Genomic DNA, 27,916 nt, shown 5'->3' with positions numbered 1-27,916 from the left:
AGTAATGGTTCATCCATATCACCGGAATAACACAAAACCCCTACTACTAATCTCAAAGAAGTGTTTATTGCCGTCGCCATGGTGACCGTGTGGGCGGTGGCATCGCAATGACGTTCGATGGCTGAAACAGCCAATCAATTAGGAGACGGGTAAACCGACGTCACTGTTAAAGTGAACGACGTTCCTTTGATAAGAAGTCAAGAGATTGGATTATTACAAGGGCAAAAATGTCTCGGTATTTGTTTGTGCTGTGCTAAAAGGCATCCGTGAATTGTCGTGTATCAGCTTAATAAAGTGGTTCGCATGAAAGGGTGCTCTCATTTGAAGGAGCAGGCAGGGGAAAAGAGGAGGGTCTCGCTCGCTCACTCACTCGGGTGAGTATGTAACGTTATGAATGCTCTCACTGCACATCCACACTCTTTTATTTATTCAATCCGATTTACTGACTCATGGACGATTCCAGACATTTCCCGATATTTCAGCAATTACATAACATCGATCGGCGAGTTGTCTTGTATGTACATGTGCAGTGTGCTGCGGCAGTAACTAGCGAGTTGTGATTTCTCACATTCATATGAACCTAAAATCTTGGTGTTGTTGTAGATAAATGTGATTTTATTGTAAGAAGTATGCTCAATTTCTCAACAGCCAGCTGCTGTCGCTGTTCATGTAAAAAATATCAATATACAGCTGACTTTTATTCAAAGTATTGTGAGGGTTCTTGATGAAGTTTAGCGATGTAGCGCCGTTACACTGTAAATGATCACGTGACACGCGCTGCTCGAGCAGACGAGCACCGTACTCTCTGTCAAACTTGTCCACGGTTTTCTTCTTAAAACATGTTATCTACGGTAAGCTATCACACCCTAAAATGTTTATTTAGTAGTATCACGTTAAGTAGTGGGTGTGGTGGATGGTTACAATATCCCATAATTACTTGACTTATTAAAGTCTCCCATTAGTACCCTCCCAGCATTATGCTGACGGGCTTTTCTTGGCACTTGCTTTGTATGAATAGTTATTTTATACAATTCCCTCTGTTATTGAGGTGTTTAACTCAGAAAAGCAAACTGACATCCCTCACTGAAAAAAAAATCCTGCCTTGAATCTCTTTTACTGGAATGCATAGCAAATACTGGGGTTTTTCAAACTTTATGATGGCAGGACCGAAACTTTTGTGACGGACCCCCTACCTAAAAAAAATCTAATTTGTATAACAAATATAATTGCCTACACTTAGAGCATGGCTACTTTTATAAGAAATAAGGAAAAACATTAGAAAAATACAAAGCAAATGCTGATATAAACAATTTTGAAATATACTGTATGTAGTAAGAAAGCGGAGATAAATCTAATTTTGGAAAAAAAAAGACTTAATTGAACTTTTTTCTCTAAAATTTTCTGGAGGCCCCCAAGTTTGAAAACCCCTATTTTATACCAAGATAAGAAAGCAATTTATTCTAAATTATAAAATAAAGTTTAAGTAATTTAAATACAATATGTAAAGTATTTATACAATTATCTAAATATATATAATAACATTGTATTTATTCCTATCTGTAAAAAGTGTTAATGCTATTGCTTTAAAAACAATTGGAATGCAGCTAAGTGTTGAATGACCCACGGAGGTCATAGGCGATCGCTATATTTACCAGCTCAGTAATATGATCTCTGGCATTCTGGATCACTGTGCACATACAATCCCTCCCTGGGCCACTCATTCTGGGGCAACAGCCTCCAAAGCAGAACGCTATGATCTATGGAAAATGCTACTGGTGAGCCTCTTCTCCATTTTACTCTTTTATTGGATTTAAGCCTTTGTTGACTGGTATCCAACACTCCGAGGTTTGTGGTATTCATGGAGTCATCAGATGTATTTTCTTTACTGTTCAGTGTAACCAGGATCTGGAAAGGCATTTGAACTGCTGCCTGGGAATGCAGCACTCTGTAGCTTAGTTTTTAAAGATGCTCTTGTATATCTCGCTATTGCTTTAGGACTTTTTCACATAGCCTATAATTTTATACCTTGTTTCTGTTTTACATTAAGTTAATGTTTTTGTTCATGGTTTGTTTAACGTATAGATACTGCTCTTTGGTTATTTATTTTGGTTGTTCTTAATACAGTCCTTATGTTTATTTTATGTGGGGTTTTTTGTATTCTAGATTTGAGCGGCAAACGGCATATGTGAGGTATTATGACTTGCCACCTCAGTTTTTCCGACCATTGGAACTAAGAGAACGGCTCTACTTACAGTAGGTACCCCTGAACCTAACACCCACCTGCTAGAAAAGTCTTTTTGCACACATGATACACAGAGAGCTTGTGGCATTAACAAAGAACTACACTGTAAAAAAAAAAAATCCTTGTTGCACTTAAATTTTTAAGTTTAATCAACTTGAATTAATAAGTCATTTCAACTTTCTTGACTAATGAGGAGTATAATTAAAAGATTAAAATGGAATGGACTGGTTTTTATCATTTATAGCATCTTCTAACTAGTCACAAAAGTTTAATTGACTTATTAATTTAAGTAAACATTTAAGTGCAACAAGAAATGTTTACAGTGTCTTTAGAAAGGTTTAGGTGTGTTGGCCTAATGCTAATTGTTTGGGTTTTCTGTTAAAACTAAAAAACATGAATCAGTTTTGTGTGTCTCTGCACCTGTCATGCAATTTTAGTTTTATAGGTTAATCCCAATGTTTTTATTTTAATTTCAATCATTTTTCATAGGTAATAGCCCTGTTGTTAGTATATTATCAAATCTGTGTTTTTCATTCTTTATTTATTGTCTATATGTACTCGAAACAATTTAAAAGGGATTCTGTATCTTTTAAATGCTAACAAATGCATATTGTAATGGCTGGATCATGAGACCTGTAAATATTTTTATTGAAACCTAGTGGTTTATCAAGATGGTGTTTAAAGGTCCAGTTACAACAAGATTGCTTAGCTGCAGATATAAAAGGTAGATTTTGAATTTGCTCGACAGACTTAGTATTGTTAAGAGCTATACTTTGCCTTTGGTCAGAGAGGAGGGGGGCGGCCGAGGCGTCAGTTTGGCCACTGGGCTCTTATCTGCTCACATTTCAGGGTAAATATAGCTGTACCCAAGACTCTGCCTCAGGTCTTCAGCATGGTGATTGCAAATATTGTTTGTGTCGCTAATAAAACCATCAGTATTTCCTAATGTATAAGTGTAAATTATTTGTATTTTAGATATTTGTATGGTGTACGGCTTAGGGTGCTACACATCTGTCTAATGGATCAGAATAGATATAATGTAAAATATTTAGCACAGGTGTTTCCCTTAAGTTTCGACTAGTTACGACTTCTTTTAAACTCTGCATACCAAAACTGATTTTGAAATAATTTGTATTTACCCTTTGATGCCCACCCTGCAATCCTTTATGGAGTGTGCTTTTTAAATATTTTAGAGTTAAGAGTAGGTATGAGTGGTTAAAGTCTCCCTGTAGTCAATAATTTTATAAATTAAAACTCATCTTTCAGCATCATAATAGCATAAAAAATAATTTCTTCATGCTTTAAAGGCGGGGTGCATGATTTCTGAAAGCCAATGTTGACATTTGAAATCACCTAAACAAACACCCCCTACCCCAATAGAATCTGAACCTTCTTTTAATAGACCCGCCCCACACATACACAACCCAGGCAATCATGTTGGTTAGTAGACACGCCCCTTACGGCTAATTGGCTACAAGTTTGTTTTGGTATTCAGCCCGACTACCTATTCTAAAGCGTTTTTCAAAAATCGTGCATCGTGAATTAGTCCCCGCCTCTACTCAATCACACAGCTCAGACCACAGATATAAATATGCGAATTAGTCCCCGCCTCTACTGATTCACACAGCTTGGACCACAGATATGAATATGTGGATTAGTCCCCGCCTCTACTGATTCACACAGCTCTTACCACACATATTAATATGCAAATTAGTCCCCGCCTCTACTCATTCACACAGTTCGGACCACAGATATGAATATGCAAATGAGTCCCCGCCTCTACTCATTCACACAGCTCGGACCACAGATATGAATATGCGAATTAGTCCCTGCCTCTACTGATTCACACAGCTCGGACCACAGATATGAATATGCGAATTTGTCCCCGCCTCTACTCATTCACACAGCTCGGACCACAGATATGAATATACAAATTAGTACATGCCTCTACTCATTCACACAGCTCGGACCACAGATATGAATATGCGAATTTGTCCCCGCCTCTACTCATTCACACAGCTCTGACCACAGATATGAATATACAAATTAGTACTTGCCTCTACTCATTCACACAGTTCGGACCACAGATATGAATAAGCGAATTAGTTCCCGCCTCTACTGATTCACACAGCTCGAACCACAGATATGAATATGCAAATTAGTCCCCGCCTCTACAGATTCACACAGCTCGGACCACAGATATGAATATGTGAATTAGTCCCCGCCTCTACTGATTCACACAGCTCGGACCACAGATATGAATATGCAAATTAGTCCCCGCCTCTACTCATTCACACAGCTTGGACCACAGATATGAATATGCGAATTAGTCCTTGCCTCTACTCATTCACACAGCTCAGACTAGGGGTGGGCGATAAATCGGTAGAAACGATAAACCGGTAGAAATTTGTAGAAAGTCTCCTGAAAAGAGACCACTGCAGCACTATTGCACATTTTTGCATAAAATACTGAAAGACTTTGACTGAAAAAAGTGTATTTTTTGTTAGTATGTTGTTGTAAATGTTCCAATTGGGACATAGATGCCATTTTCAAAGAGTTTATTGAAATGTTCATGTTATTTTGGTTGTATTTGTAAGTAAAAATGTAACTGCTTAACTATAAAAATATTGATAAATTAATCTAATCATTAATTATAATCGCATTAAAGAATCGGTCGATGTATCGCCCAAAAAACCCCCAAATAATCGCATCGCTTTCAGAGAAAATCGATATTGTATCAGATCATAATGAACTGTCCGATTTACACCCCTAATAAATATGTGAATTAGTCCCTGCCTGCACTCGTTCGCACCACCTCAGACCATAGATATATATGTAAATAGATGCTGCATTTGGCAGTTTCAAACACACAACCTCTAAGTTCGGTTTCACTCAATGCATTCGTAAACTGCACGTTTGCAGTACTAATCTTTAAGCGCTGATATTAACACAGGTGTGAGCATCACAGAAGCAGAGCTAAAACAGCTATACATAATAAATATAACTCAAACTACTGATCCATGCAGTTATCTGTGTTATTGATATGATTGGTTAAATGTTTGTGACGTTGAGATCCAAGACAATTTTAAACCGCGGGAATAAATTCAGCAATGGTGTTAAATAATGAATTTGCACATGGCTTGTCTTATCATACGTGTTGATCAGTATGAAGGCAGCATGCAGGTCTAACTATGAGACATCACAGGACTGCATGTCTGCTGCAACCTTAAACCTCAGACAAAATCCCTACATTCATGCTGGGCTTGATTTCCTTTATGCTGAATCAACAGTCTGAGAAATTTTAGCATTGCAATGTACTATGCCTCGGGATACCACCAAGCTCTATATATTATATTATATTATATTATATTATTTCTTAAAAACATATACCTCAAATTTGTATGTGAGAAGTTGCCAGTTGCCTGGTCAAAGTTGCCAGGTTTGCATTTCTTTGGTTGTTAATCAGTTTCCACCTCATTTATAAATCAAGTGTAACACACATATCTTTATGCCCTCTTGGGCTTGTTTTCAGCTATTACTGCTATTTAAATAATATAAAGCTTGCTCAATATTGTGGTAATTTGTTGTTGTTGCGGGCAAAGAGGGAGAACACAATGGTAAACCAATGGACAACCGTCTTAAGAGTTCTCATCTGGTGAAAGCATGTTAGGTTCTGGTCTGCCATGTGCTTTGGACTGCTTCCAGCTTGCTGCCTACCCCAGATCTATGTGTTGAATTATTGATGCATCTGTTAGCGATGCACTGAGAGAGGCAGAGAGAGAAAGAGTGAGTGAGAGACAGAGAGAGAGAGTAGAGAGAGACAGATTAAAGAAATAGGAGCCTTCTCACAGAACCCAACACGGATCAACAACACCAGATACTTTTATTTATTCAGATGCTGCACTGCCTTGTGAACAAGAGCCCGTCTCTCCACAAGAACAAACTGTGCCACCTCAACACACAGCACAGCACTGGGGGCTCTCTCATTTCATACAAACAGCGGGGTCTTCAGTGCCTTTAGCACGGAAGCGGGCCTCTCCGAAAACAATAGTGGTCATTTTGTTCCGTAGCTTTATTCAAGGTCCCGTGCAGGCAACGAAGCCTCTGCTGATTGCGCAAGATGCACCCCTCATAATGTGTGTCGTGTTTGAGTCACATGCTACTACGCACTGAATATGTTTTCAGGATCGAGCACAGAGAACACAAGGGACCTCAGGGCATGACACAAAGTCAGTCAAAAATCAAAACAGGTAGTGTTTATACTCCAGCATTTTGACTGAAATTGCTCAACTGAAGAGAGGTACTATTACCTCAGGGCTAAAATACACTTTGAAACCTTCAAAGTATGTTTTTGCAAAAAGGGGATTGTTTATATAATTCAAAATGACAAAGCTGAACTAAATAGTTTTTCTCTCCATTGTCTGTTTGTCCACAAGTCCATGCGGCCTGAAATCGCTTCACCTCCGGCTGAGCTCCCAGCATGTCTCGCCTCTCCTCCACGGCTAAGCGCTACGCTGGCTCTTCATACAGCAGTCACTACGGCTCATATGGCTCCTCACTGGGCTCGTATGAGCGGGATAAGCTCCCCTATAAGAGTTCCTCCTCAGGCTACTCCTCCTCCAGCTACCTGAGCTCCAGCGCCGCCCGTAGCCGCAACTACAGCTCTTCTTCAGAGCCAGACCGCGGTCGGCCCATCCCTCGCACTGATCTTCTGGGCAGCCGGCGGAGCGAGAGCCTGAGTCGCACTCCAGTAAAAGGCTATGGCTCGGGCCTCAACGGGGGCTCGGGATACAGCAGCTATAGCTATTCTCCGGCCCCGACCAGCTACCTCTCCACCTCACCCGTGTCCTCCAGCATCTCGCTCAGTCGACGCAAGTCGGTCAGTCAGAGCGACCTGACGCACGACCTGTCGGCCCTGAGCTTGAGCGAGACCTCCAGTAGCAGCAGCCTGAGGCCGTCCTACAGGAGCAGAGCCAGCGACTCATCCGAGTCCTACAGCAGCTCTCGCTCCAGCTACGGCCTCTCACGAAGCTCCACGCAGGAGGGTCTCGGTAGCAGCACTAGTGGCCTGAAGAGCAGCAGCAGCAACCGATATTCCTCCAGCTATCGCTCCACCTCACCAGTCAGAGAGTCTTCGGTAAGAGTATTCAGCTCATTTATATTCTCATTTGCACGCAATGCAGTGTTTTCATTTATGTCTATAACACAAGGGTCTATTTTGTGCTTTTTGGTCAAATTTGCATCACTCTCCTTTCTCAAGTGTTTCACAAGAGCCCTCAGAGAGGATATGCTGAGTGGCATCAAAACTAAGAGATGTGTAACATTCAGCTGTGTTTCGAGTGTCTCTTATAATATAAGCAAAGATGTTTCCGGTTTATATTGTGGAGATTAGAGACGCTTTTCCATCATCGTCCCATGCTGTTCGTATTGTATAATCGTTCCATTCCATGCTGATGTGACTGAGCCTGATATGGTTATAGTTTCATTTTCAATTGTACACAGTGTACACGGTAACTCCGACATCAATATATTAATAATTCGTAAAAATCCATGTCTATGAGTTACTGTGGGTTCACACCAGATGCGAGTTCAACGATTTGCGCGAGTAGATTACATACAAAGTCAATGCAAAGACGTGATCAGAGGTGTCCTCGCGTGGGGCGATGCGAATGACGCGATATGAGGGGCGCGTTTGCGGCGAAAACATGCGCTATTCGCCTCTAATGCTGCGTTCAGACCAGCCGCGGTAAAGGCGTCAAGTGCGAGTGATTTGACATGCGTCTGGAGGTCTCGTAGATGTGATTCCGCCTCATTCATGCGTCTAGTTCCCGCAAATGACGCGAATTGAGCGTTGCCACGGCAAATGCGCAAGCTGAAAAATGTGACCTTTGCCGGAAAAAACGTGCCGCGTTAACCAATCAGGAGCTTGCTCTAGCAGGGCTCCAGACTAACTTTTTTCACTAGGAGCACAGTGGCCCCCAACTGAAAATTTTAGGGGCGCAACCAGAAAATTTAGGGGCACACACCGAAAATCAACATGCTAACCAAATATTCACATTTCTACTAATTTCCACTGTATTACTAATAAATACTTTGATGATAGATGCAGAAAGTACGATGTACTGTTTCAAATTCAGTGTCACATCACAAAAAAATGTCAAATTTACTGGTTGCACTTGTGCAACTGGATGTAAAATTCAGTGGCACACTCTCGAATTTTGGTGGCAAAATGGCACCATTTGGTGGCAGTCTGGAGCCCTGTCTAGTAGTGACATGATTACAGGAAGCGAGCGAAGTTGCAGAAGCCCCTACCATGACCCGAATTTCCGCATGAATGTCTCGATGACTACAATTTCACGCGCGAATGAAGCACAAAAACTCAAACTGTTCAAGCAGCAAACTAGGCGCGGTAGACGTGAATTTGACGCCTCAAACGCAGCTGGTGTGAATCCACGGTTGAAAATATTCAACTCGAGCAAAAAATTTGAATGACACAACGTTAAATCCAGCAAATAATCTAGAGCGAGTAACGCGATGCCCCGTGTTTGGTGTGTATGTATCATTAATGTCTGGTCATCTCTGATTTTTTATGGGGATAAAAACTAGGATCGGTTTTGGTAGTTTTGCATTATGATACGAGTGTAGTTTTTTATTTCCTGTTATTTCCTTGCGGCATTTGAGATCGTTGGACCCGGAAGCTGCGCATGACGTCATACATAACAAAGTAAATTGACAACCATGCTTAGACATAACTTTAACCATTCCTTGCACTTCTAAAGATGGGTGCACACTGTGGGATTGTAGCCATATCTTAGCTGTCTGAGACGAATTTTGAAAATCCTAAAAAATTCTGTATTCCTAAAATCTGCATTGCTAGTTTGTCATGTTCAGCCGATTAATGACCGTTGCGATAACATTTTTGCTGGGAGTGTCAGACATTTTGAGACACAATCTTGCAGTGTGGTTTCTCTTATGACAACAAAATGTGTCTATCTTTACTGTTGTGCATTCTAACGTTAATGAAATCCCACAGTGTGACAGGTCTTTTAGCTGTGATAATGCTAGTACAGTCTAACAATCGTAAAAGACTGGCTTTGGAACAGTTCGGCCCAACAGTAAAGCTATTTGTTTTTGAACATATACTACACTACACTACCAAATGCCAGATTATCCACATCCACACTATCCAGATGATGTACATTTGTCATAATGTGTGTAGTATATCTGTATATTAGAGCAGCTCATGAATCTTGTAACCTATAATGTAATCAACATGATGCACCTTCCAGTGCAAAAGAGAAAGAAGTAATATCAGATGTAATTTTATTTAATTTTAAACTTTTTTTTAGAAATGATACAACCAAAGCAAGCATTTTTATTTCCAAGATCATTATTAGATTAGCCTTTTTCAAAATTAAATATGCTATCTCTCTAGGTCATGTGGCGATATTGTAGTGTACTGTATAATGTTTTATTTGATAGCTGTATACTTAATTAATAATTATTAAAAACAGCATTTCATTCTGAATGTTGTCTACAGTACTTAATTTGCTGCTAAGTGGCACTAAAGAAGAAACGGCTTTATATTAATCCTCACAATATGCATCTCTAGCACCAAGTGTAGCAGGGATCTGTTTTTGTATGGCAGACTGTGAAATATGTTTGTCACATCTACTGGATTTAAACTTCTAAAGCTGCTATTATGCCAGGTGGAAGACAGTCTACAACTTTTGCTTACAATTAATTGCTGCTTATGTCATAAATTAAGCAACTTCTTAATAAGTGAACCTAGGCTAAAAGTAGCATTGACGTGTCAGGTCTATCTGATATTTTACAGATTTGTCTAGACTCTAGAGTAGACTATTTTACACCTGAGAATAACAAACAGTTCAAAGAGTGCAGATCTGAGTGCTTGTGTAAATTCAATTTTATTATCCCCATGCTCCAGATATCATGTCATAGGCTATTGTGGAGAAATGAAGGTATAAGATGCTAGGCTATTTGCAGTTACTTTTAAAGCAACACTATGTAGTTTTTTACCTTTAAATAATGTCTCTAAAATTATTTCAGTGATAGAACAACTTTTAACTTGACAAATTGTTCTGTTGCTGCAACCTGAGCAGCCTCCTAGCTGCTACAAGCACACTCTGAAAGTGGCGGTGGAGGGTAGAGCACACAGCCCCGCCCCTCCCCCTGCCTGCAAAAGAGTGTCTGATACCAGGCACTGTTGCGCTTTTCAACCACATGGGGGAGCTGTAAGTCATTTTTACATGGAAATTACATAGTGTTGCTTTAAAAAGAGCAGAATATTGCAGTTTATTGTTTATCCAATTTAATAGATGTCTAAGCTTTATTTTATGTTTTTCTTTATTCTTAATTGTTACTTAAGCCATGGGGATGAGAGGGTTTAAAAGAGATTATTACACGGTCCCATTTGTATAACAATCGCTCAAAACTAATAACACACGGTAATCCGGATCCTGCAAATCATTTTGACAGGTAGTTTAATATTAAAGGGTGTGATTAATCTAATAAAAAATGTTGTAATCGATTAACATTTTTATATTAATTATTATATCTATTTAATATTATATAATTTTTTTATTATTATATTATTTCTCTATGTACTGATCCTGGTTTATTTTTGCTGACCAAATTTCATCATTTTGAGACGGCAACTACCATCAAACTATTTTGTGGTTTCCCAGCCATGGAGGATTAGTGTTACCTAAAGCATTTGTGTGGCTGGGCCAGCATTAACACAGTTTCCCCACTCTCTCCATTCAGTGGTTTTATTAATGATGCATCTGTCTCAAACAGAGAGACTTTGCACTTCTGTAGCTCAGGAGGAACAAACAATTCCTGTCACGTTTTTACTACTTAGTCATTGTGCCAAGATTTTTATATAACAGTATAGTATGTAGGCTGTTCCACAACATTAACTTAAACACATTCAGTGAGCCCTAAAACACATGGCACATGGTTTTTGGCAGCGTCGTTGGATCTCAGAGGACAGTTCAGAACTTCTTATTCTGTTCGCACAATGTTTCTAAGAGGACATTCAAGTGAGGAATAAATTCTCGGTACAGAGTTTCCTTCCAGTGTTTTCTCAAGTTTAACATTATATCTGTATAAAGTTGCTAAACTGAGATTTGGTTTACTTATTTCACTGTAATCATCACATATTCTCCTGTATTATGAAAGTGTTTCTGTTCCGCTGTTTACTAAACCAATAAGCCTTATTTACATTTATTCATTTAGCAGATGCATTTATCCTGAGTGATTTACAACCCAGCAAGCAGTTTTGCGTTTAAAAGACGCGCTTAAAAAGCTTAAGCAAGGCAACACTTTGTAATCAAGGTTGACTTTGCATGCATGAGAGAATATCATACATCTCGCAAGTTTTTTTGACCAAAATGACGTAACCAAATTCAAGTTTGTTTTGGCCAGAATGGGTTACCTATCGACTATCGACTGCCGGGTCTATAGTTAACCTAGACGGTGAAATGACAACTGTTGCTTGCTGGAAAATGAGACAGCATTTAACATTTTGTCTAAGGAGCCAACAAACAGACTAAAATAGATATAAGATGCAAAGTACATAAATAAAATCTACATTAAAATGTATCTGTCATTAATAATTATTGGAATAGTTTGTTTGCCAATTTATATATTCAATTTATATATTTCATATTATTCAAACTTGTTGCATTAAAGAGCACCTATTTCATTGCTTATAAAATACAATGTGTCCTCGTGGTTTATGGTTAAAAAACACATTCATTTCAACATACCGTACATTTTTGTAGCGCCAGATTTCACTCTCTTCCTGAAACGCACAGGTTTGAAAAGCTCTGTGTCCCTGATTGGCCAGCTAATCTGTATATTGTGATTGGTCTTACTACCTCTGACGTCAGCAGGAAATGTGGTGCCTCCTTATTATGTTTGAAAGATTTACACACAATGCAATGTTAACAGGAGTTAACTTATAGACTGAGTCCGAAGCGGGAGGAATTATTATAATGTCGGTCTTGTCCACATCACCAATCCCAGGAAGTAAACGTTTGCCTACAATCAGTGTGTTTGTTGTAGTCCAAGAAAAGAGATTTACGTGAGAGACGATAACTTGCGTCATCGTGTACTTTGGAGTTTGTACCTTTTGCAGATCGCTAACATGTACTAATACACACTTACACACCAAAGGAAATGTAAAATCATGAATTGGACCGTTGGTGCTTTTTAATACAAAACGTGTACATCTGATTATTGCGTTTATTCTTATATAGAGTTTTAGCACTTCATTATATAAAAAGTAATTTATAACTGGTCACCTATATATTGTTTTTTTAAGAATTGTCACACATTATAGCATTTTGTCAGCACTGCAAGTTTACCAGTACAGTTGTATTATGATGGTGCCCTGATCCAGATTGTGATTCGGCTGAAAGCCAAGACTATCCATGGATCTCTGGCTCTCATTCAGGGTGTCTAATTACGCATTTCAACGAACATATTTATCATGCTTCCTTTAACTTTCATGCTCACTGTGTTCTTATGATACTCAGAAGTCAGAATGTCACTCGCTCTGTACAAGTACACATGTATATGTCGAGGAAATGTCTTCTTTTGCTGTTTGTTGTGTACACATAGACATGAATTAGCACACTTTGCATACTGTGGTTTATATTAAATCTACTTCTGGGAAATATGGCATGAATAAAATATAGCTGGCAATAAGCATTAAAAGAAATGTATACATTAAATTACATACTACTAACCTAAATTAAAATAAGCATTGTAAAGATATAATAATAAATGCACGGCAGTAATTTACTAATAAAGATAATGAATATTTCATGTGTGTCGCCCTTTAAAGTGCATGTTCTCATTTATGTAACTTTCATACTACTTTTAGTGGGCTTTCAGACACTTTAGGTTTGCGGCTGATGGCATTTAACCTACTAGCTTATAACCATTCATAATAGCCTCAGTCTGTTGTTCTCTCCAGAGGTTTAGTCTGTTTATGCCATGTCCTAATTTCTTTCCCACTTTTATATGAAAAGTTTAATGCATCTCTCTAATACTTAAGTGAGACATTTAAACTGGTGCTCATGCTCAGCTCAAAAGCACAATACATATTGTCCCACTTTTGCTCTTACCATTGTTGACAGTTATTGGACCATTATGTCCTCGGATTATCTAATGTACGAATGTAACAAACAACTAGCCTTTACTTTTTTATTTTTTCTCTCAAATAACTTGTTGTCACCTGTTGGTGAGTTAACAAGGTCAGATTGACGTGACTAAGACTGAGAGGGCAAGTTCACATTTGCTTTTAGCTGTTAAATTCATGCTTACCTGAGGTCTTACGTCAGGAATATTATTAAAATTGACGTAGATTGTGCTTTTTTTGAGCAGTTAATGTACTGAAAGTGATAGGTTAAAAATAAGTCATCGACAGGCACATCATTAATGCAAACCTCTGTCACTGCAGCCTCCGGAGGTCTCATGATATGCAGGCTGCATACGTCATTAAGCCTGGTTAATTTAAGTTAACTGAACATTTATTTCGCAAATCATAAGCATATTACAACAATTTAAAACTTACAAAGAATAATAGTGAACTTTATAATTCTTAATTCTTCCAATCTAGAGAAATGGCCACTGTGTTAACCCTATGCCCTCGGTGACGTACAGTAGAAGCGCGCGCGCAGAGCTCGTGTGGGCGGGACTCGCGGTAGTAAAAAAGGCATTGAGCTGGAGGCTGGAGTCGCGCGCAGCTTTCAGCCTTCAATCTGACAGCTTCAGCTCACTGCTGCTATTTGTACCTCTATCTACTTTAAGAGCTCGTCTGATTTGATATTTAAAGGTATTGTTCGTCGTATGTTTGACTTTTTAAAGACAAGTTTTAAAAAATATGTTTTAATCTAGCGAGTCAGTCAGCGCGACAATGTTCTGTTCGTTTTTATGTTCAATGTTACGTTCTGCCAATGCTTGGCACCGCTCTTGAGGTGTTTTCCTATTTAGTTTGTTTACTGTTACCTGTATGACCGTTTGAAACATCTGATGCAAGAACGTACATAGTGGCGAAATCTTGAAGCTGTTTTTTAGACGACACAGAGGAATCAACATGCCAAGCATGCGACAATCATACACGGTCACAATCCCAGAGGAGCCACCGGCGACTGCATTCCCACTTTTAAAACACGACATCAGGCGGAAAAACTCAACTGTGTCCGGTTCGATGCTGGTTTCCACATTCGTTGGGCTTCTAATTAATCATGCCAAGGTATGAACAAACGCTTTAATGATCTGTACGTGGCTGTACATATAAAAGCTATACGATGCAATGCTGGGGTATAACATTGGTCATTTTGATCATAAAAGATGTTCATTGAGACTGTTCGACATTATTTAAATATAGCTATAAAGTCAGTAAGATCAACGGCATAATGAACAGAATTTAATGACTGCAGTCTATATGGAGCGGATTTGTGACGCACGAGGCTCTTATAGATGTCCGTTCGTTCGTTGTTACGTAATATAGTAGTCTTGTGTCAGGTTTTGACTAATCAGCATAATCCCACCGGCACCAGAACCGCTACCTCATTAAACGTCATTAAATGGTCTTTGACACTAATAAGGACAGAAGTTTAGAAGTTGAGCAACAGAAAGACTCATGAAATGTATGAGTCTATTTCACGTTATGTCTATTTATGGGTTTCAGGAACGCACGTGACTTTTTTGTTGTGCCGCCATTGATAACCAAATTAAATCTGCTCCAAAACAAAATTCACAATTTGAAGATATAAGCATACTCGGTTAGCGGATCAAAATATTTTTCTCTCCAGATTCCAGCCTGTGACGTCAAATCTTTAAAGGCCCACTAAAGTGCTTTGGAACTTGCAGCATTATTTGATGTGGTGACGTAATTTTTACTAAAACAGGAAGTAAGTGGGTAACTATCGAGAAGACCCTCAATCTTTTTTAAATAACAGTAGCGTTTCGTTTATGACACAGTCCAGCTAAGCATATGATCTGCTCTGTGCTATTATCATACTGTAAAAAATATGGACATAGTGTCCGTGACGTCACCCATTGGTTTGTGAAGATTGTTTTTGAAGCTAAAAGTAGTCGTTGCCTGTCGTCGCATCTCGGCCGCGCGTCACCGCGAATCACTCGCAGAAAATGGGTAAAGAGGCGGGACATGGGTGAAACTGAGGTGGCTGGTTGCTGAAACCATGCCCGCCTAGCTCGATTCTAGTGACAGCAGTGGCGTTCACCCGTCACTCAAATGGCTACCCCTTAATTATGCAGAAGTTTAAGGCTTAATATAATTTAAACGGGTGAGTTACAAAAAAATCACCCCCCACAGTTGTCATGAAGGACAAAATTAGCTTTTCAGGCCAAAAACACTTTTTGTAACAGGCTGTAAATATATCATTTTCTACTGTAACGTTGGGCATTTTTAACATGGTGGTCTATGGGAATTGACTTCCTTTTGGAGCCAGCCTCAAGCGGCCAGTCGATGAATTGCAGTTTAAGTCACTTCCGTATTGGCTTCATCAGAGAGATCGGAAGGTTGAACCTCGGCTATTACGCTGGACCAGAGCGCTTTATGTATGTGCGTTTTAGCGGCTTGTGCGACACTGACGCGATATCAGACCCCAATGAAAAGCATATTTACATCTAAATCATTTCTGATCCTCTTCATAGTGCACTATGTACATAAAGTAGTAAATGTATTTACAAGTCCCTCATTTTAAGCACCTGTGATTTCAGGTAGAAATTTTGCACAATGTAGGGGGCGGGGTAAGGTGCTTTAGTGCCTAGAGAGCATTTGGTTAGACAGGAAATTTTATGAGAAGCCTAATGTATTTACTAAAAAGGAATCAACTAATAACTTGTATAAGTAACTTTTCTTTATTACTACCGGAGTAGTTCATAACTTTACACTGCCTTTTCTCTATCCTGTCATGCTTTCTAATTCCTTTTTACTAGACAGTTATGTAACTTATGTTGTTTAAAGTTTTGGTAAATGGTGCAATTATAGGCACAAGATTAGAGGGAGCTGTGTTAGTGGGTCCCGAATCTTCTCTTCATGCACCTTTCGTGAGTCACTTCTCCCTCCGTGAGCTGGCAGTGTGATATGTGTTATGTGATTGTCAAGAACTTGGAGTACCAATGGTGCCTTGTCCTGGTGGTTGGTTTTCGGGAACAGGAGGTTCTGGAGTGTGTTCTGTACCACAGTGGTCAAAGCACAGGCGTGTCCTCAGTACGCAGGAACAAAATGACAAAAAAAGCAGTTTGTAGATACTGTGCTTTTGTTGTCAGTTGTACCTACTTAGTTATTAAAAAAAGTTTAGTGTAGAGTCTAAGCAGTTATCCACTATTCACCACTTCCTAACTCTGTTTTAAATGGAATAAAGGTTGGAGTGGAAAAAGTGTTTCAAGGAAACCTCACAAACTTTCACTGGGAAGATGTGTGGGATTATTAAGTTGGAAATGCCTCAGAAATGAAAATAAAGTTGACATTACACTGACAGTATAAACACTAAACAGTCAAGCACAATTGTAATAAGGAACAATGTAAGCTGGTTTCTATTAGAGCTGTCAATCTGGATGGTTTTTATCTGGGCTTTTGCTCCACATTTTCTTCTCACAGGGAACTGTTATAAAAGCAGGATTAGTCTCCCTCACCTCTATAATGGGGAGTATTTCAAACAGTACACCGTGACCCACTTCCGCATTCCCGGCCACCAGTGAACAAAAGGAATGTTACAAAGAAGGACTTGACACATAAATCACTATGTCTGTCCATATCAACAATATACAAGCCTGTATTATAAGTGCATTATAATATTCCTTTGTTTTAAACAACATGGACTACTGTGCAAAAGTACTGTCACCATTATTGTTGTTTTTGCAATGGTTTAGTGGTGACCATATATAATTTTTCTTAGTCTCTTTAATAGAATACAACCAGAAGATACAGGACATTTGTATGCAGTATTAAAAACACACAAACTGAAAAGGTTGCTTTTAATTTGTGTATAGTGTGACCTCCCCTTACACTTGAGCAATAACAGGAACATGCAGGCTCTCTCTTAAACCTAAATTAAATGAAATCCTAATTTCTAATTCTCATCTAATGACTTCAGCACTGTTTGAGGTGTGCTTAGTGCCAAGAAAGGTCTCACTAAATACTGACTTTTATCTGAAGAAGACATTTTGTTCTAAAACATTATGTACACATTTTTATGTATCTTGATAAAGAAATTGAAAAAATATGGTTGGTAATTAAAACTTTGCTAAAACAACAAAGTTGGTTTTGGCCTAAGACTTCTAAACAATACTATGCTTTTGTAGCAGACCTGTCCCCTTAGAAAGCAGGCTACTGGAAATAGGAAATAGTGCCTAGAAATTATGCTACTCAATGGAATTTCTATAAGGACTTTTTTCAATATGTTTTGATCTCATTGTCCTTTACCTTTAAGAGGTATTTTCAGGGTGTTTACAAAAAACAGCACTCTAAAAAGGGCTATATGAGTTATTTTTGACCCATGTTGGGTAAATATTGGACAGAACACATGCTGGGTTAAAATTGACCCAATGTTGTTATAATAAGTTCAAACAACCCAGCCAGCATTGGGTCAATTTTATCCCAGCGGTGTGTTCTGTCCAATATTTACCCAACATGGGTCAAAAATAACATTTTTAGAGTGCTGTTTTTAGAAGTGTTAATATTACTTGGCAGATTAGGACAAACTGGGCTGGTGAGCCTTTTCTCTTGAAATGGGAACTTCACATTAACAAGCCGACTCGAAAAGCAGATGACTCTGGAAAATATCAGCATCACAGAAGGTGGTTAACAGGAATTTGGAGCACAGACGTGTGTTTCAGACTGTGGAGCTAAAATTTCCATTAAGGCATGGATTTAGATAATACCCAGTTAATGAATTTGTTGCTGTTATTTGTAGCAGTGCATACTGCTGAAAGTTATAAGATGGATAAACAGCTTTCTCCTTTGAATTATCTGCTGTGACGGGTCAAAACTAATAACTGAGGCTGTGCGAACAAGTTTGATCAATGTGAACCAGTAGGCAGGCCAGCACCAGATAAATAAGCCAGGCTTACCATGGATCATGTTTTTTCTGCTTTACTTTGACATGACAGAAAAAATGACTTTGTGTCAGATAACTTGATGTTCTGCACCACACCCCTACCAAAACACAGATGATAACTTAACTAAATGGCTTTTCATTTCCAGGAACAATTGAGGAAGTTCACCCTAACCCCAACTTGACAGCTTACTTAAAATGTGTGACTTTTCAAACTTGTTGCTGACATCAAGTATATGATCTTTGCTAATATTTCATCTCTTCTTCATTTTTCAGAACTCAAAGAGTGCACATGGCCTTGTGGGGCTACGTAATCTGGGAAATACAGTAAGTGATTTGATGACTTCTAGTGACTTCTCTTAAAAAGTATAAACACTGAGCTTACAAAACAGTGTTCTGTTTGTTTGAGTTTCATTAAATCTTTTGATTCAGCCAAGGGCTGGACTGCCTTTTGAGCCGCATAATGGTAGACAGGGTGAAGCCAGTAGTGAGAATAAAAGCACACACTTACGGTACATTCACACGGGGTGTAAGCGTTAACGCTTAACGGAAGGCTTGTCTGAAGCGTGGCTAACAGCCAATCACAGTGGCCGCTACACATGCTCCGGTCTTCCATAAACGTAATTGGCTGGCCCTGCCTAGGTTATTTGCATAAGGCGATCTGACTGGCTGACGCACACATTGCAGCTTGGAAAGTTGATAAATGTTCAACTTCTGCAGCGAGCAACGGCACTGCCGTGGTGCAGACGGATCAACAATTCAGCTCGGCAACGCATGACATCACCCATTAAAAGTGAATGGGAAGCGTTAACGCTTACGCCCTGTGTAAACTTTAAAGGTCACCTAATATTGCAATTTTTCAAGATGTATTATTAGTCTCAGGTGTCCCCAAAATGTGCCTTTTGAAATTTCATGTCTAAATACCCTATAGATTGTTTACTATACTATGCTGAAAAAGCCAATTTTTGAGTTTGCAGCAAAAAGTGCTGTTTTTGTGTGTGTGTCTCTTAAATGCAAATGAGCTGCTTCTCTATACTGAAAACATACACCGTTTTTAAGATTCATGCGTTTTTAATAAACATGTGGTAATACATTGTGTACCGTACTTTCCGGACTATAAATCGCTCTGGAGTATCATTCAAAAATGCGTCATTAAGACGAAATAACATATATAAGTCACTGTGGACTATACGTCGCTTTTATTTAGAAAATTATTTCACAAAATCCAAGCCAAAGAACAGACATTTAATTTGGAAAGGCAAGTTATTCAACTAAACAATAGCAGACAGAACAGCAGGCTGAATAGATGTCTGTACGTTCAAGTAATATTATCAGTTATTATAACGATAAACCATACCATACAGAACTTACCTGGGAGTTTGAATAGGCTAAATTAACCAAACAAGCCAACTAGCGTGAAGTTCGCAGATTTGTCATTCCACATCACTGAATCCATTGAATTACATAATACAGAAGCAGCATATAGGGGCTCTCCCGGATGTTGACTGTAATGTTGTCTCTTGCCTTATTAATGTCAAAATTAATTCATACTGACTTACAAGGCGCACCTGACTATAAGATGCAGCACAAGCCAAGTTATGAAAAAAAACGCGACTTATAGACTGTAAAATACGGTACACTAAAGTAGCTTATTTCACAATAACAGCTGGCTTTCTGTACATTATTCCGCTTATAGCACATCTTTTTATCTTATACGCAAGGAAAGGAACATTAAATATTGATTTGAAATATTTTATTAGCTTATTTTGAATGCAGACCTTCCGTGAGGAAAAACTGTTTATTTTTGGTTTTAAGATAAGACATGGCATTCAAATGTAATGTACACACGATTTGGTTTAATCATTTATAATGCCATATGTTATTAAAAGACATTTATGTTTTTGTGTAATATTAAACTGTACTTGTCTAAATGATTTGCAGCATTGTGGGTTACCTTGTGTTATTAGTTTTAAGTGGTTGTTATCTAAGAATAACAAACCTGCAAATGTCACGCCAGTCAGAATCAAGCATTCCAACGAGCCGCGTAATGCAACTTGAGTATTTCCATGTTCACACAGCACATAATCTTATCAAAATCTGTCATTAGTGTCTTAAGTAAGCTTTTGATTTATTTTCCTTTGTATAGGATTTACAGACCACATGCAACGCATTTAACAAGCTAGAAATAAAACCAAACTGTCCAATCTCACGATATCTGGTTGACATGAATAAGATTCCTCCGTCTATTTTCATATGCCATGATTATTTTTCATGATGTCTCTCTGCACTCTCGCACTCACTTAACTCGCTTTTGCCAAGCAACAGAATGTGTACAGTCCAAAAATAAATCCTTACACATCGCAGTTAAGTCTGGCTAGGAAACTCTAGACGTAATGTGTCACTTGTTTTGTCACTGTCTTAGCTGCTTATTCAGTGAGCATGCACACACAGTGTAGGTTTTGTAGTAAATATATAAATATAAAGACATCTTTCTCTTTCTCTCTCACTAGTGTTTTATGAACTCCATTCTCCAGTGTCTAAGCAACACACAGAGCTTACGAGACTACTGTCTTCACAACTCCCACCGTCGAGACCTCAACAACAACAGCCGCACAAACACTGCTCTTATGGAAGGTAAGTACAGCACAGTAAGGTTTCTGACACTTTCACAGTGGTCTGTGTTATCGCTTTTGTAAACCGCAAACCCTACAGTACTGAAAGCTGCACTTTGTCATGATTTCAGAATTTGCCAAGCTCATTCAGACATTGTGGACTTCTTCAAGCAGTGAAGCCGTCAGCCCCTCTGAGTTCAAAACACAGATACAGAGATTCGCCCCGAGATTTGTTGGGTACAAGTAAGTGTCATGCTTTGCACGTTCTTATGCTGCGTTTACACCAGCAGCGGTAGAGGTGTGAAGCGCGAGTGATTTCAATGTTAAGTCAATGTGATGATGCGTTGGCGTGCTTCTGGAGGTCTTGCGGCGTGAATGAGGCATTTGCGGAAGACGCGATTCTGCCTCATTTGCGCGTGTAGTTTGCGCGAATGGCACGGTACGCGTGAATGGTGCATTTTGTGCATTTTGCATTTGACGCGAATTTGTGGCTAACGCCCGAGTTGAAAAATTTTAACTTCGTGCCGCGGAATTTCGTGCCGCGTTAGCCAATCAGGAGCCTGCTTGCTGCTTTGGCGGCAGCCCCGCCCGGAGTCACTCATTCATGTTGTCCATAAGTAGTCACCCGGAGCTATACGACACAAGTTCTTATTTCTATAGAGACAGCAATAAAAAGGACCTCGCTTGGAAGAGTGTCAGTGAGGACATCGGGCAACCTGGTAAGTTGTAAATACACATTTCACTTTTGAATCACGTGACGTTTATCGACCCGCGCCGTTTATGTTCCCTTTATAGTAAGGTGACTAAATACAAACCGGTAAGTCTCTCGATTAATAAACACTATAAACAATCAGTCATCTTGCAAACAGACAACCGCATAACACTTGCCCCTCCCACAAGAAGCGGATTTTGCCTCTGACGCCCGTCAAATGCCTGCTTTTTCCGCGCATCTACTTTGCTCTTGATGCGCGAATGCATTCAAACTGTTCAAGCGGCCAACTAGGCGCGGTAGACGCGATTTTGACGCCTGAAACATGGTTGGTGTAAATGCAGCATAATGCTGGATTCAAACCAAAAGCGCTATTCGCACGTAGTTGGACGCTTTAACATTTGAGTTTACTTGCTTCATTCGCGGTTGAAATTCTAGTCATTTGAGACATTCACGCGGAAATTTGCGTCATGGGAGTGGCTTCTACGACTCCGCTCGCTTCCTGTAATCACGCCACAACTACAGCAAGCTCCTGATTGGTTAACGCGGCACAATTTTTTCCCCGCCAAAGTTCAGATTTTTCCGATTTTGCACGTTTCCCGCTGCAATGCTCAATTCGCATCATTCGCGCAAACTAAACATGCGAAATCGCAACGCAAGACCTCCAGCTGCGCGTAAATGCGTCTTTACATTGACTAAACATTGAAATCATTTGCACTTGATGCCTCTGCCGCTGCTGGTGTGAACGCAGCATTATTGAGTAATCAATTGTGGTTGTGTCACATGTCATGTTAACGTGTGCTCCTCAGTCAGCAGGACGCTCAGGAGTTTCTACGTTTTCTGCTAGACGGCCTGCACAACGAAGTGAACAGGGTTACGGTTAGGCCACGGGGATGCGTGGATGATTTTGACCATTTGTCGTAAGTGTATTTGTGATATTGAATGCCGTGTTATATAAATAACCGTTTTGTAAATCTTATATTTGCATCTTTTCTTTAGTGATGATGAGAAAGGGAGGAAGATGTGGGCTAAGTACTTAGAAAGAGAAGACAGCAAAATAGTAGGCGAGTAAATCATGCACACAGTATAGCGTTTCATGTTTCTTTAAAGTGCTATTGCTCATTTTGATGTATTTGTTTCCAGACTTATTCGTAGGCCAGCTGAAGAGCTCTTTGACTTGCAGTGAATGTGGCTATTGTTCCACTGTCTTTGATCCCTTTTGGGATCTTTCCTTACCTATCGCCAAGGTCAGTTCATTGCCTGGCATATGCCCATACATTCAGGCACTCAGTCAATTATTCCTTACATATAGAGTAGGTTTTAATAGTGTTCCTCTGCCTTAAGGGCTATGGAGACGTGAGCCTTATGGACTGTATGAGGCTCTTTACTAAAGAAGATGTGCTGGATGGGGACGAGAAGCCGGTAATTCAGACTCATTCATTCTTAACATTATAGTATAGTGGGAATGTGTTTGTAAAACAACATCTTATTCATTTTCTCTCTCTCTCTGTCTTTTTAACTAGACATGTTATAGGTGCAAAGCAAGAAGGCGATGTACAAAGAAATTCATGGTTCAGAAGTTCCCTAAAATTTTAGTTCTTCGTATCCTTTTTCTTACACTGTCTGATCTTTCATGATGTCACATTGAGTGCATGAGTGCATTTGTTGACGGTAAACACAGATCGCGTGCACTTTTTGTGTGGGTGAGAATGTGCTGAGGGTTACTTTCTAGGCATCTATAAGGTCAGTCGTGTGTGTCGCTCCTTAATCTTTTCTCCTTAACCACTTGACTTGCTCAGATCTGAAGCGTTTCTCAGAAGCTCGTGTCAGAACCAGCAAACTGTCAACTTTTGTCAACTTTCCTTTGAAGGACCTGGATCTCAGGGAGTTTGCCTCGGACAGAAGCAGTGAGTAAAGAAATTGAAAGAATTTTTTGCATGTGCCACTGTAGTGAAGGTGCTGTCACGCTAGATTTTAAGTATGCAAAATTACTTGCATTTTGCAATAAATAAGGGCAAGAGATTATATATACATATACTTACATATTTTACATTGTTGCTATAGCTAACAAAATTTGTAATCCATTCGGTGAAAACGCAGATAAGGTCATTTTTGTTTTCTAAAATAAACTCGTCCTACATAATGTAAAGATATTGAAATGTCAAATATTGAAATGAAAGTGAAATCAATATTTTATGCTCTTAATATTAGATTGAGACTTTAGCCTGGATTTCACAAACCGGTTCACAATTGTGCTTCAGTCTCATTGTGTATCATCTGTCTGGTTTCAGGTGGTGCAGTCTATAACTTGTATGCAGTGTCCAATCACTCAGGCACTACTATGGGAGGCCACTACACAGCATACTGCTGCAATTCTGAAAATGGGGAATGGTATACATATAATGACTCAAGGTACCTTTGGTCCTTTCATTTTTTTAAATGTATAGATTTATCATATATACAGACATGGCCGTAGCCAGGGGTGTTAAAGGGACACTCCACTTTTTTGAAAGTAGGCTCATTTTTCAACTCCCCTAGAGGTGAACATTTGGTTTTTGCCGTTTTGGAGTCCATTTAGCTGATCTCCGGGTGTGGCGGTGCCACTTTTGGCATGGCTTGGTATAATGCGTTGAATCTGATTAGACCATTAGCATTGCTCTAATGATATTATGCAGCCCCTGGAAATAGTCCCCTTAGTAACTTTCATATCTGCCTAGAAAATCACAACTTTTAAATTTTTAGTACACGATGTAACTACAGAAGAGTCAGGTTTTAAATAGGAAAAATATTAAAAATCTTTGGTTATTTTTAGCACGATGCTAATGGTCTAATCAGACTCGATGAATTGTGCTAAGCTATGCGGAGATTGGTGCCGCCGGACTCGGGGATCGGCTGAATGGATTCCAAAACGGTAAAAATCGGATGTTTTACTCTAGGGGAGCTGGAAATTAATACATTCAAGTATAGACAGTTTCAGCAGTAACAACATAAACAAGCGGCTGTCATGGTCCGCACGTAACTTCTGGTAAACTCCGCTAAAAATAAATAACAAAAAAGTTCTTTAAACGTAGTTTATTTATATAACAAGCAAAAAAACAACACATAGATTACCTAGGAAACTAAAACATTTGTTATTTTCGACGAGGCATTTGTTCAAGAGATCAGTTTAGCAACTAGTCAGACCATTAAAAAAACGAAACTGGAAGTAAAGTTTGGATCCAGACGTGTATCGCGTCAGCGCATGTGCGTCCGATGAAATTACCTGGGAAAAGTATTCTCTCTTAACCTTATTGCCATTTTATACTTTGGCTACATTGTTTGTTTTGGGGGGGTGGACATTGTTTTATTATCTCCCATTTATTAGATCACAATTTACAAAATACTCTACTGTTGACTTGGGGTGGATAATTTATTTATTTTCATGCAACAATGCTTATTATAGCATTATATTAATCGTTTTAATAAGCAATATTAGGCTATACAAACATAATAACTTTGTTTTGTGCTTATAATTGTTACTTTTTAGCATGACTTTGTTAAATGCTAACTCCTAAACTGTATGAGATAACACCGCCTTCTTCATGGCCAGTTTGTACATAGTTGGAATATTTCATTTAAATCATGGCTGTTACTTTCTACTATTTTTTAGTGTTGAAAGCATTTCATACATACATAATCATGATGATTATTGCGTGTGTCTTACCTACTGTAGTATCATGTCAGCAATAACTTGCCCACGCTGAATGATTACTGTTTAGGTGCTGGTCACCCCATGTTGCCAGATATTAGTACGACAACAAACAAAATAGGCCATAAAAAATGAGTTCAGACCTTGTCTTTCGCTTGACATCCCTAACAGTAACATGCACTCTTACTTTATACATTTCCTAAAGTGTCACATTACTTGCTAAAATATTAAACACTACATCTAAAGAGGATTTTTCACAATGGGATCTGGCAACATTGCGAATGCTGCACCCGCGGCCGCCAGCTTCAGTCCATCTCTTTTACCCTTTACAGTAAACTGTTCAAACTTAATTATATACGCGGATGCCAATGTGATTCGTTTGAAATTACTAATTAGTCATTTAGAAAATTTAAAATTGTATTTTTTAATATAAAAAAATTTACAGACGTCCGGACCTCGATGGCCTCATAGCTGGCTACAGCCATGTGTATAGATGCAATATACTGCATTGCTTCATTTCAGCTGCTATTATTTTCGTGCATCCCATCCTCCTCCTCCTCTCTCACGCCTGCTCCCTCACCTTCCTCCCACTCACTCTTGCATTAAAAATGCTGCCAATCTCACAGGCTTGTTTTCTAGTAGTGATAAAGCGATATATCATTCCTAAGCAGAATAATCATCAATATTTGAGCATTTTGAGACTTCAGTCAATAACTCTGTCCACTTGGCTAATTAATAATAAATAGCTGTATTAAAATGCATTTCTGCCTTTGGTCGTCAAACTCTTTTAACACTTGCATTACTATGTGCCTGTTGGTATTTTTGTCAGCGTTTGTCCGAAGAGCATTCTGGCAAATACCTTATTATTATTTATGGTAGGAATTTTCCAAAATATCTCCATAGAACATGATCTTTAATGATTTTTGGCATTTAAAATCCATAATTTTGACTCATGCAATGTATTGTTGGCTATAGCCGATGCTACTTATGACCTTTAAAAAAGGTTCGGATGAGAACTCAACTGTCTGTCTTAATTTCCAGAGTCACGCCAATGTCCGCCAGCCAAGTCCGAAGTAGTGACGGATACGTGTTGTTCTACGAGCGAGCTGGACACTAAGGACAGACTGTGGAAAAAGATAAAGTGCATAACTTGAGTCCTGTGGGCTGAAGGCACATTACAAACAATGCTGCTTCCCTTTGAGGCCTCTAGAGCAATGCAGAAGAATATCACTCTCTGCTGGTCACTCGGGAGAAGTGCACACGATGCCCTTTCACACTCCACAGCTGTGTTAAAGAGTCGAAGGATATCCTCACGTCTCCGTGTGTATGTGTGTGAGTGTAAAGGCAGCTGACAGGCAATCATCATCAGGCAATAACCCCAAGTGACTCAGAAGTCTCTACTATGCACTGAAACCGAACTCTTCTTATCCCAAATGCGCCTTCATCTTGTTCAAGAACGCCTCAATATTAAACTCTGGTTTCACTTGCTTTTCGTTTTGGATTTTCTTTCTGATTTAACATTTTTGAAACTGTTTGTCCTCTATGACTATGACCCTGTCGGGTTGCTGAGGAATTACCGAAGCTGTGCTGCCCGTTTGTTATTTCTCTTCACCCCCTAACCCATCATTCTTCCTGTTTATGCTTAGTTTTTTCCTCATCTCTCTTTCTTCTCCACCTCCTGATGGAGTCGCATAGTCACGGGAGTCTGAGAGAACAGCGTGTGGCTGTGGCGTGACTTTTATTATGTGTGCCTGCTACTGATCTTTGATATGCTGTGAATGGAAATGTGGTCCGAAAGATAAGAGAACTGGGAGGGGAAATAGTGCTGAGAGTATGGATTTGTTTATCCTTGATTTCATGCCATTGAACAACATGGAAAGAATGTTTTGAAAAAGATAATCTGTATATTTTTATATATGATGCAATACAGAGAATGTACTACACAGTGGTGCTGAAAATGACCCGTTACTGTTTTCAGTTTATTTAATAAAGGTACGAGAATGGCATTTATTTATGCTTACAGGTCAGGAGCTGATGTGATACGAGTCACGCAGTGGCAGTCAAAATATATATATATATCTGTATGTATGTATGAATGAATAAATTTTAGAAGAATGAACTGCTAAAATGTTCCACATGGGTTGTGTTTTGTTTTAAGTGTTGTTTCAAACACAAATTTTAATGAAATGGGGTTCAAACTAAACTAAACACATTTTTTAAAAAAGAGGCAAGTGAAAGGAGGGGCTAACCTTTAGAAAAAGGTTACCAAGAGATTAGTTAGGGAATTAAGTTTGGAATGGTTTGTAGTTGCTAATAAACCATTTTTATATAAAGTCATCACTATAGTTTTGTGTTAAAAATTGCTCATCATACTGTAGAAATGGTATGGGTATATAAAATAATGGGTGTCCCAACTAAATGTTAAACTTTTTTTAATGGGATGTGTGGAAAATATTGAGCACCACAAATGTTACATTTTAGTTTTTGAAAAATATGATGCATGGTGATTTTATTCAAAAACAAAGACTTCTGAAGTAGGACTGA

At 39.0% G+C, this 27,916-nt stretch overlaps 1 protein-coding gene across 4 annotated transcripts; it reads left to right on the top strand.

Moving 5' to 3' along the window:
- The first annotated feature begins 203 nt into the window (after positions 1-203).
- On the top strand, positions 204-27,504 carry usp2a (ubiquitin specific peptidase 2a). 4 transcript variants are annotated; one of them, XM_055196354.2, is made up of 14 exons: positions 204-374; positions 2,164-2,253; positions 6,677-7,379; positions 18,640-18,690; positions 20,874-20,997; positions 21,107-21,218; positions 22,494-22,604; positions 22,684-22,748; positions 22,828-22,931; positions 23,029-23,106; positions 23,208-23,286; positions 23,484-23,591; positions 23,976-24,096; positions 26,414-27,504. In XM_055196354.2, exons 3-14 carry the CDS (start codon positions 6,723-6,725, stop codon positions 26,487-26,489), a joined length of 1,686 nt encoding a protein of 561 aa, XP_055052329.1. In that variant the 5' UTR covers positions 204-374; positions 2,164-2,253; positions 6,677-6,722; the 3' UTR covers positions 26,490-27,504. The 4 variants fall into 4 exon arrangements, with proteins under 4 accessions (XP_055052329.1, XP_055052327.1, XP_055052328.1 ...); XM_055196352.2 differs by lacking the exon at positions 204-374 and adding an exon at positions 1,635-1,775; XM_055196353.2 differs by lacking the exon at positions 204-374 and adding an exon at positions 1,691-1,845.
- The last annotated feature ends 412 nt before the right edge of the window (positions 27,505-27,916 follow it).

This window comes from Misgurnus anguillicaudatus, chromosome 24, assembly GCF_027580225.2.
Source record: "Misgurnus anguillicaudatus chromosome 24, ASM2758022v2, whole genome shotgun sequence".
NCBI classification, from domain to species: domain Eukaryota; kingdom Metazoa; phylum Chordata; class Actinopteri; order Cypriniformes; family Cobitidae; genus Misgurnus; species Misgurnus anguillicaudatus.
Note: the sequence above shows the minus strand (reverse complement) of the source record. Positions and strands in the feature narration are given on the sequence as shown.

What these genes read in the sequence shown, in the direction of transcription:
- usp2a (XM_055196354.2), top strand. Translation starts at nt 6,723, where the DNA reads ATGTCTCGCCTCTCCTCCACGGCTAAGCGCTACGCTGGCTCTTCATAC. An exon ending in AAACACTGCTCTTATGGAAG is followed by an intron (nt 20,998 to 21,106) that starts GTAAGTACAGCA and finishes TCATGATTTCAG; the next exon opens with AATTTGCCAAGCTCATTCAG. An exon ending in TGGATGGGGACGAGAAGCCG is followed by an intron (nt 23,107 to 23,207) that starts GTAATTCAGACT and finishes CTTTTTAACTAG; the next exon opens with ACATGTTATAGGTGCAAAGC.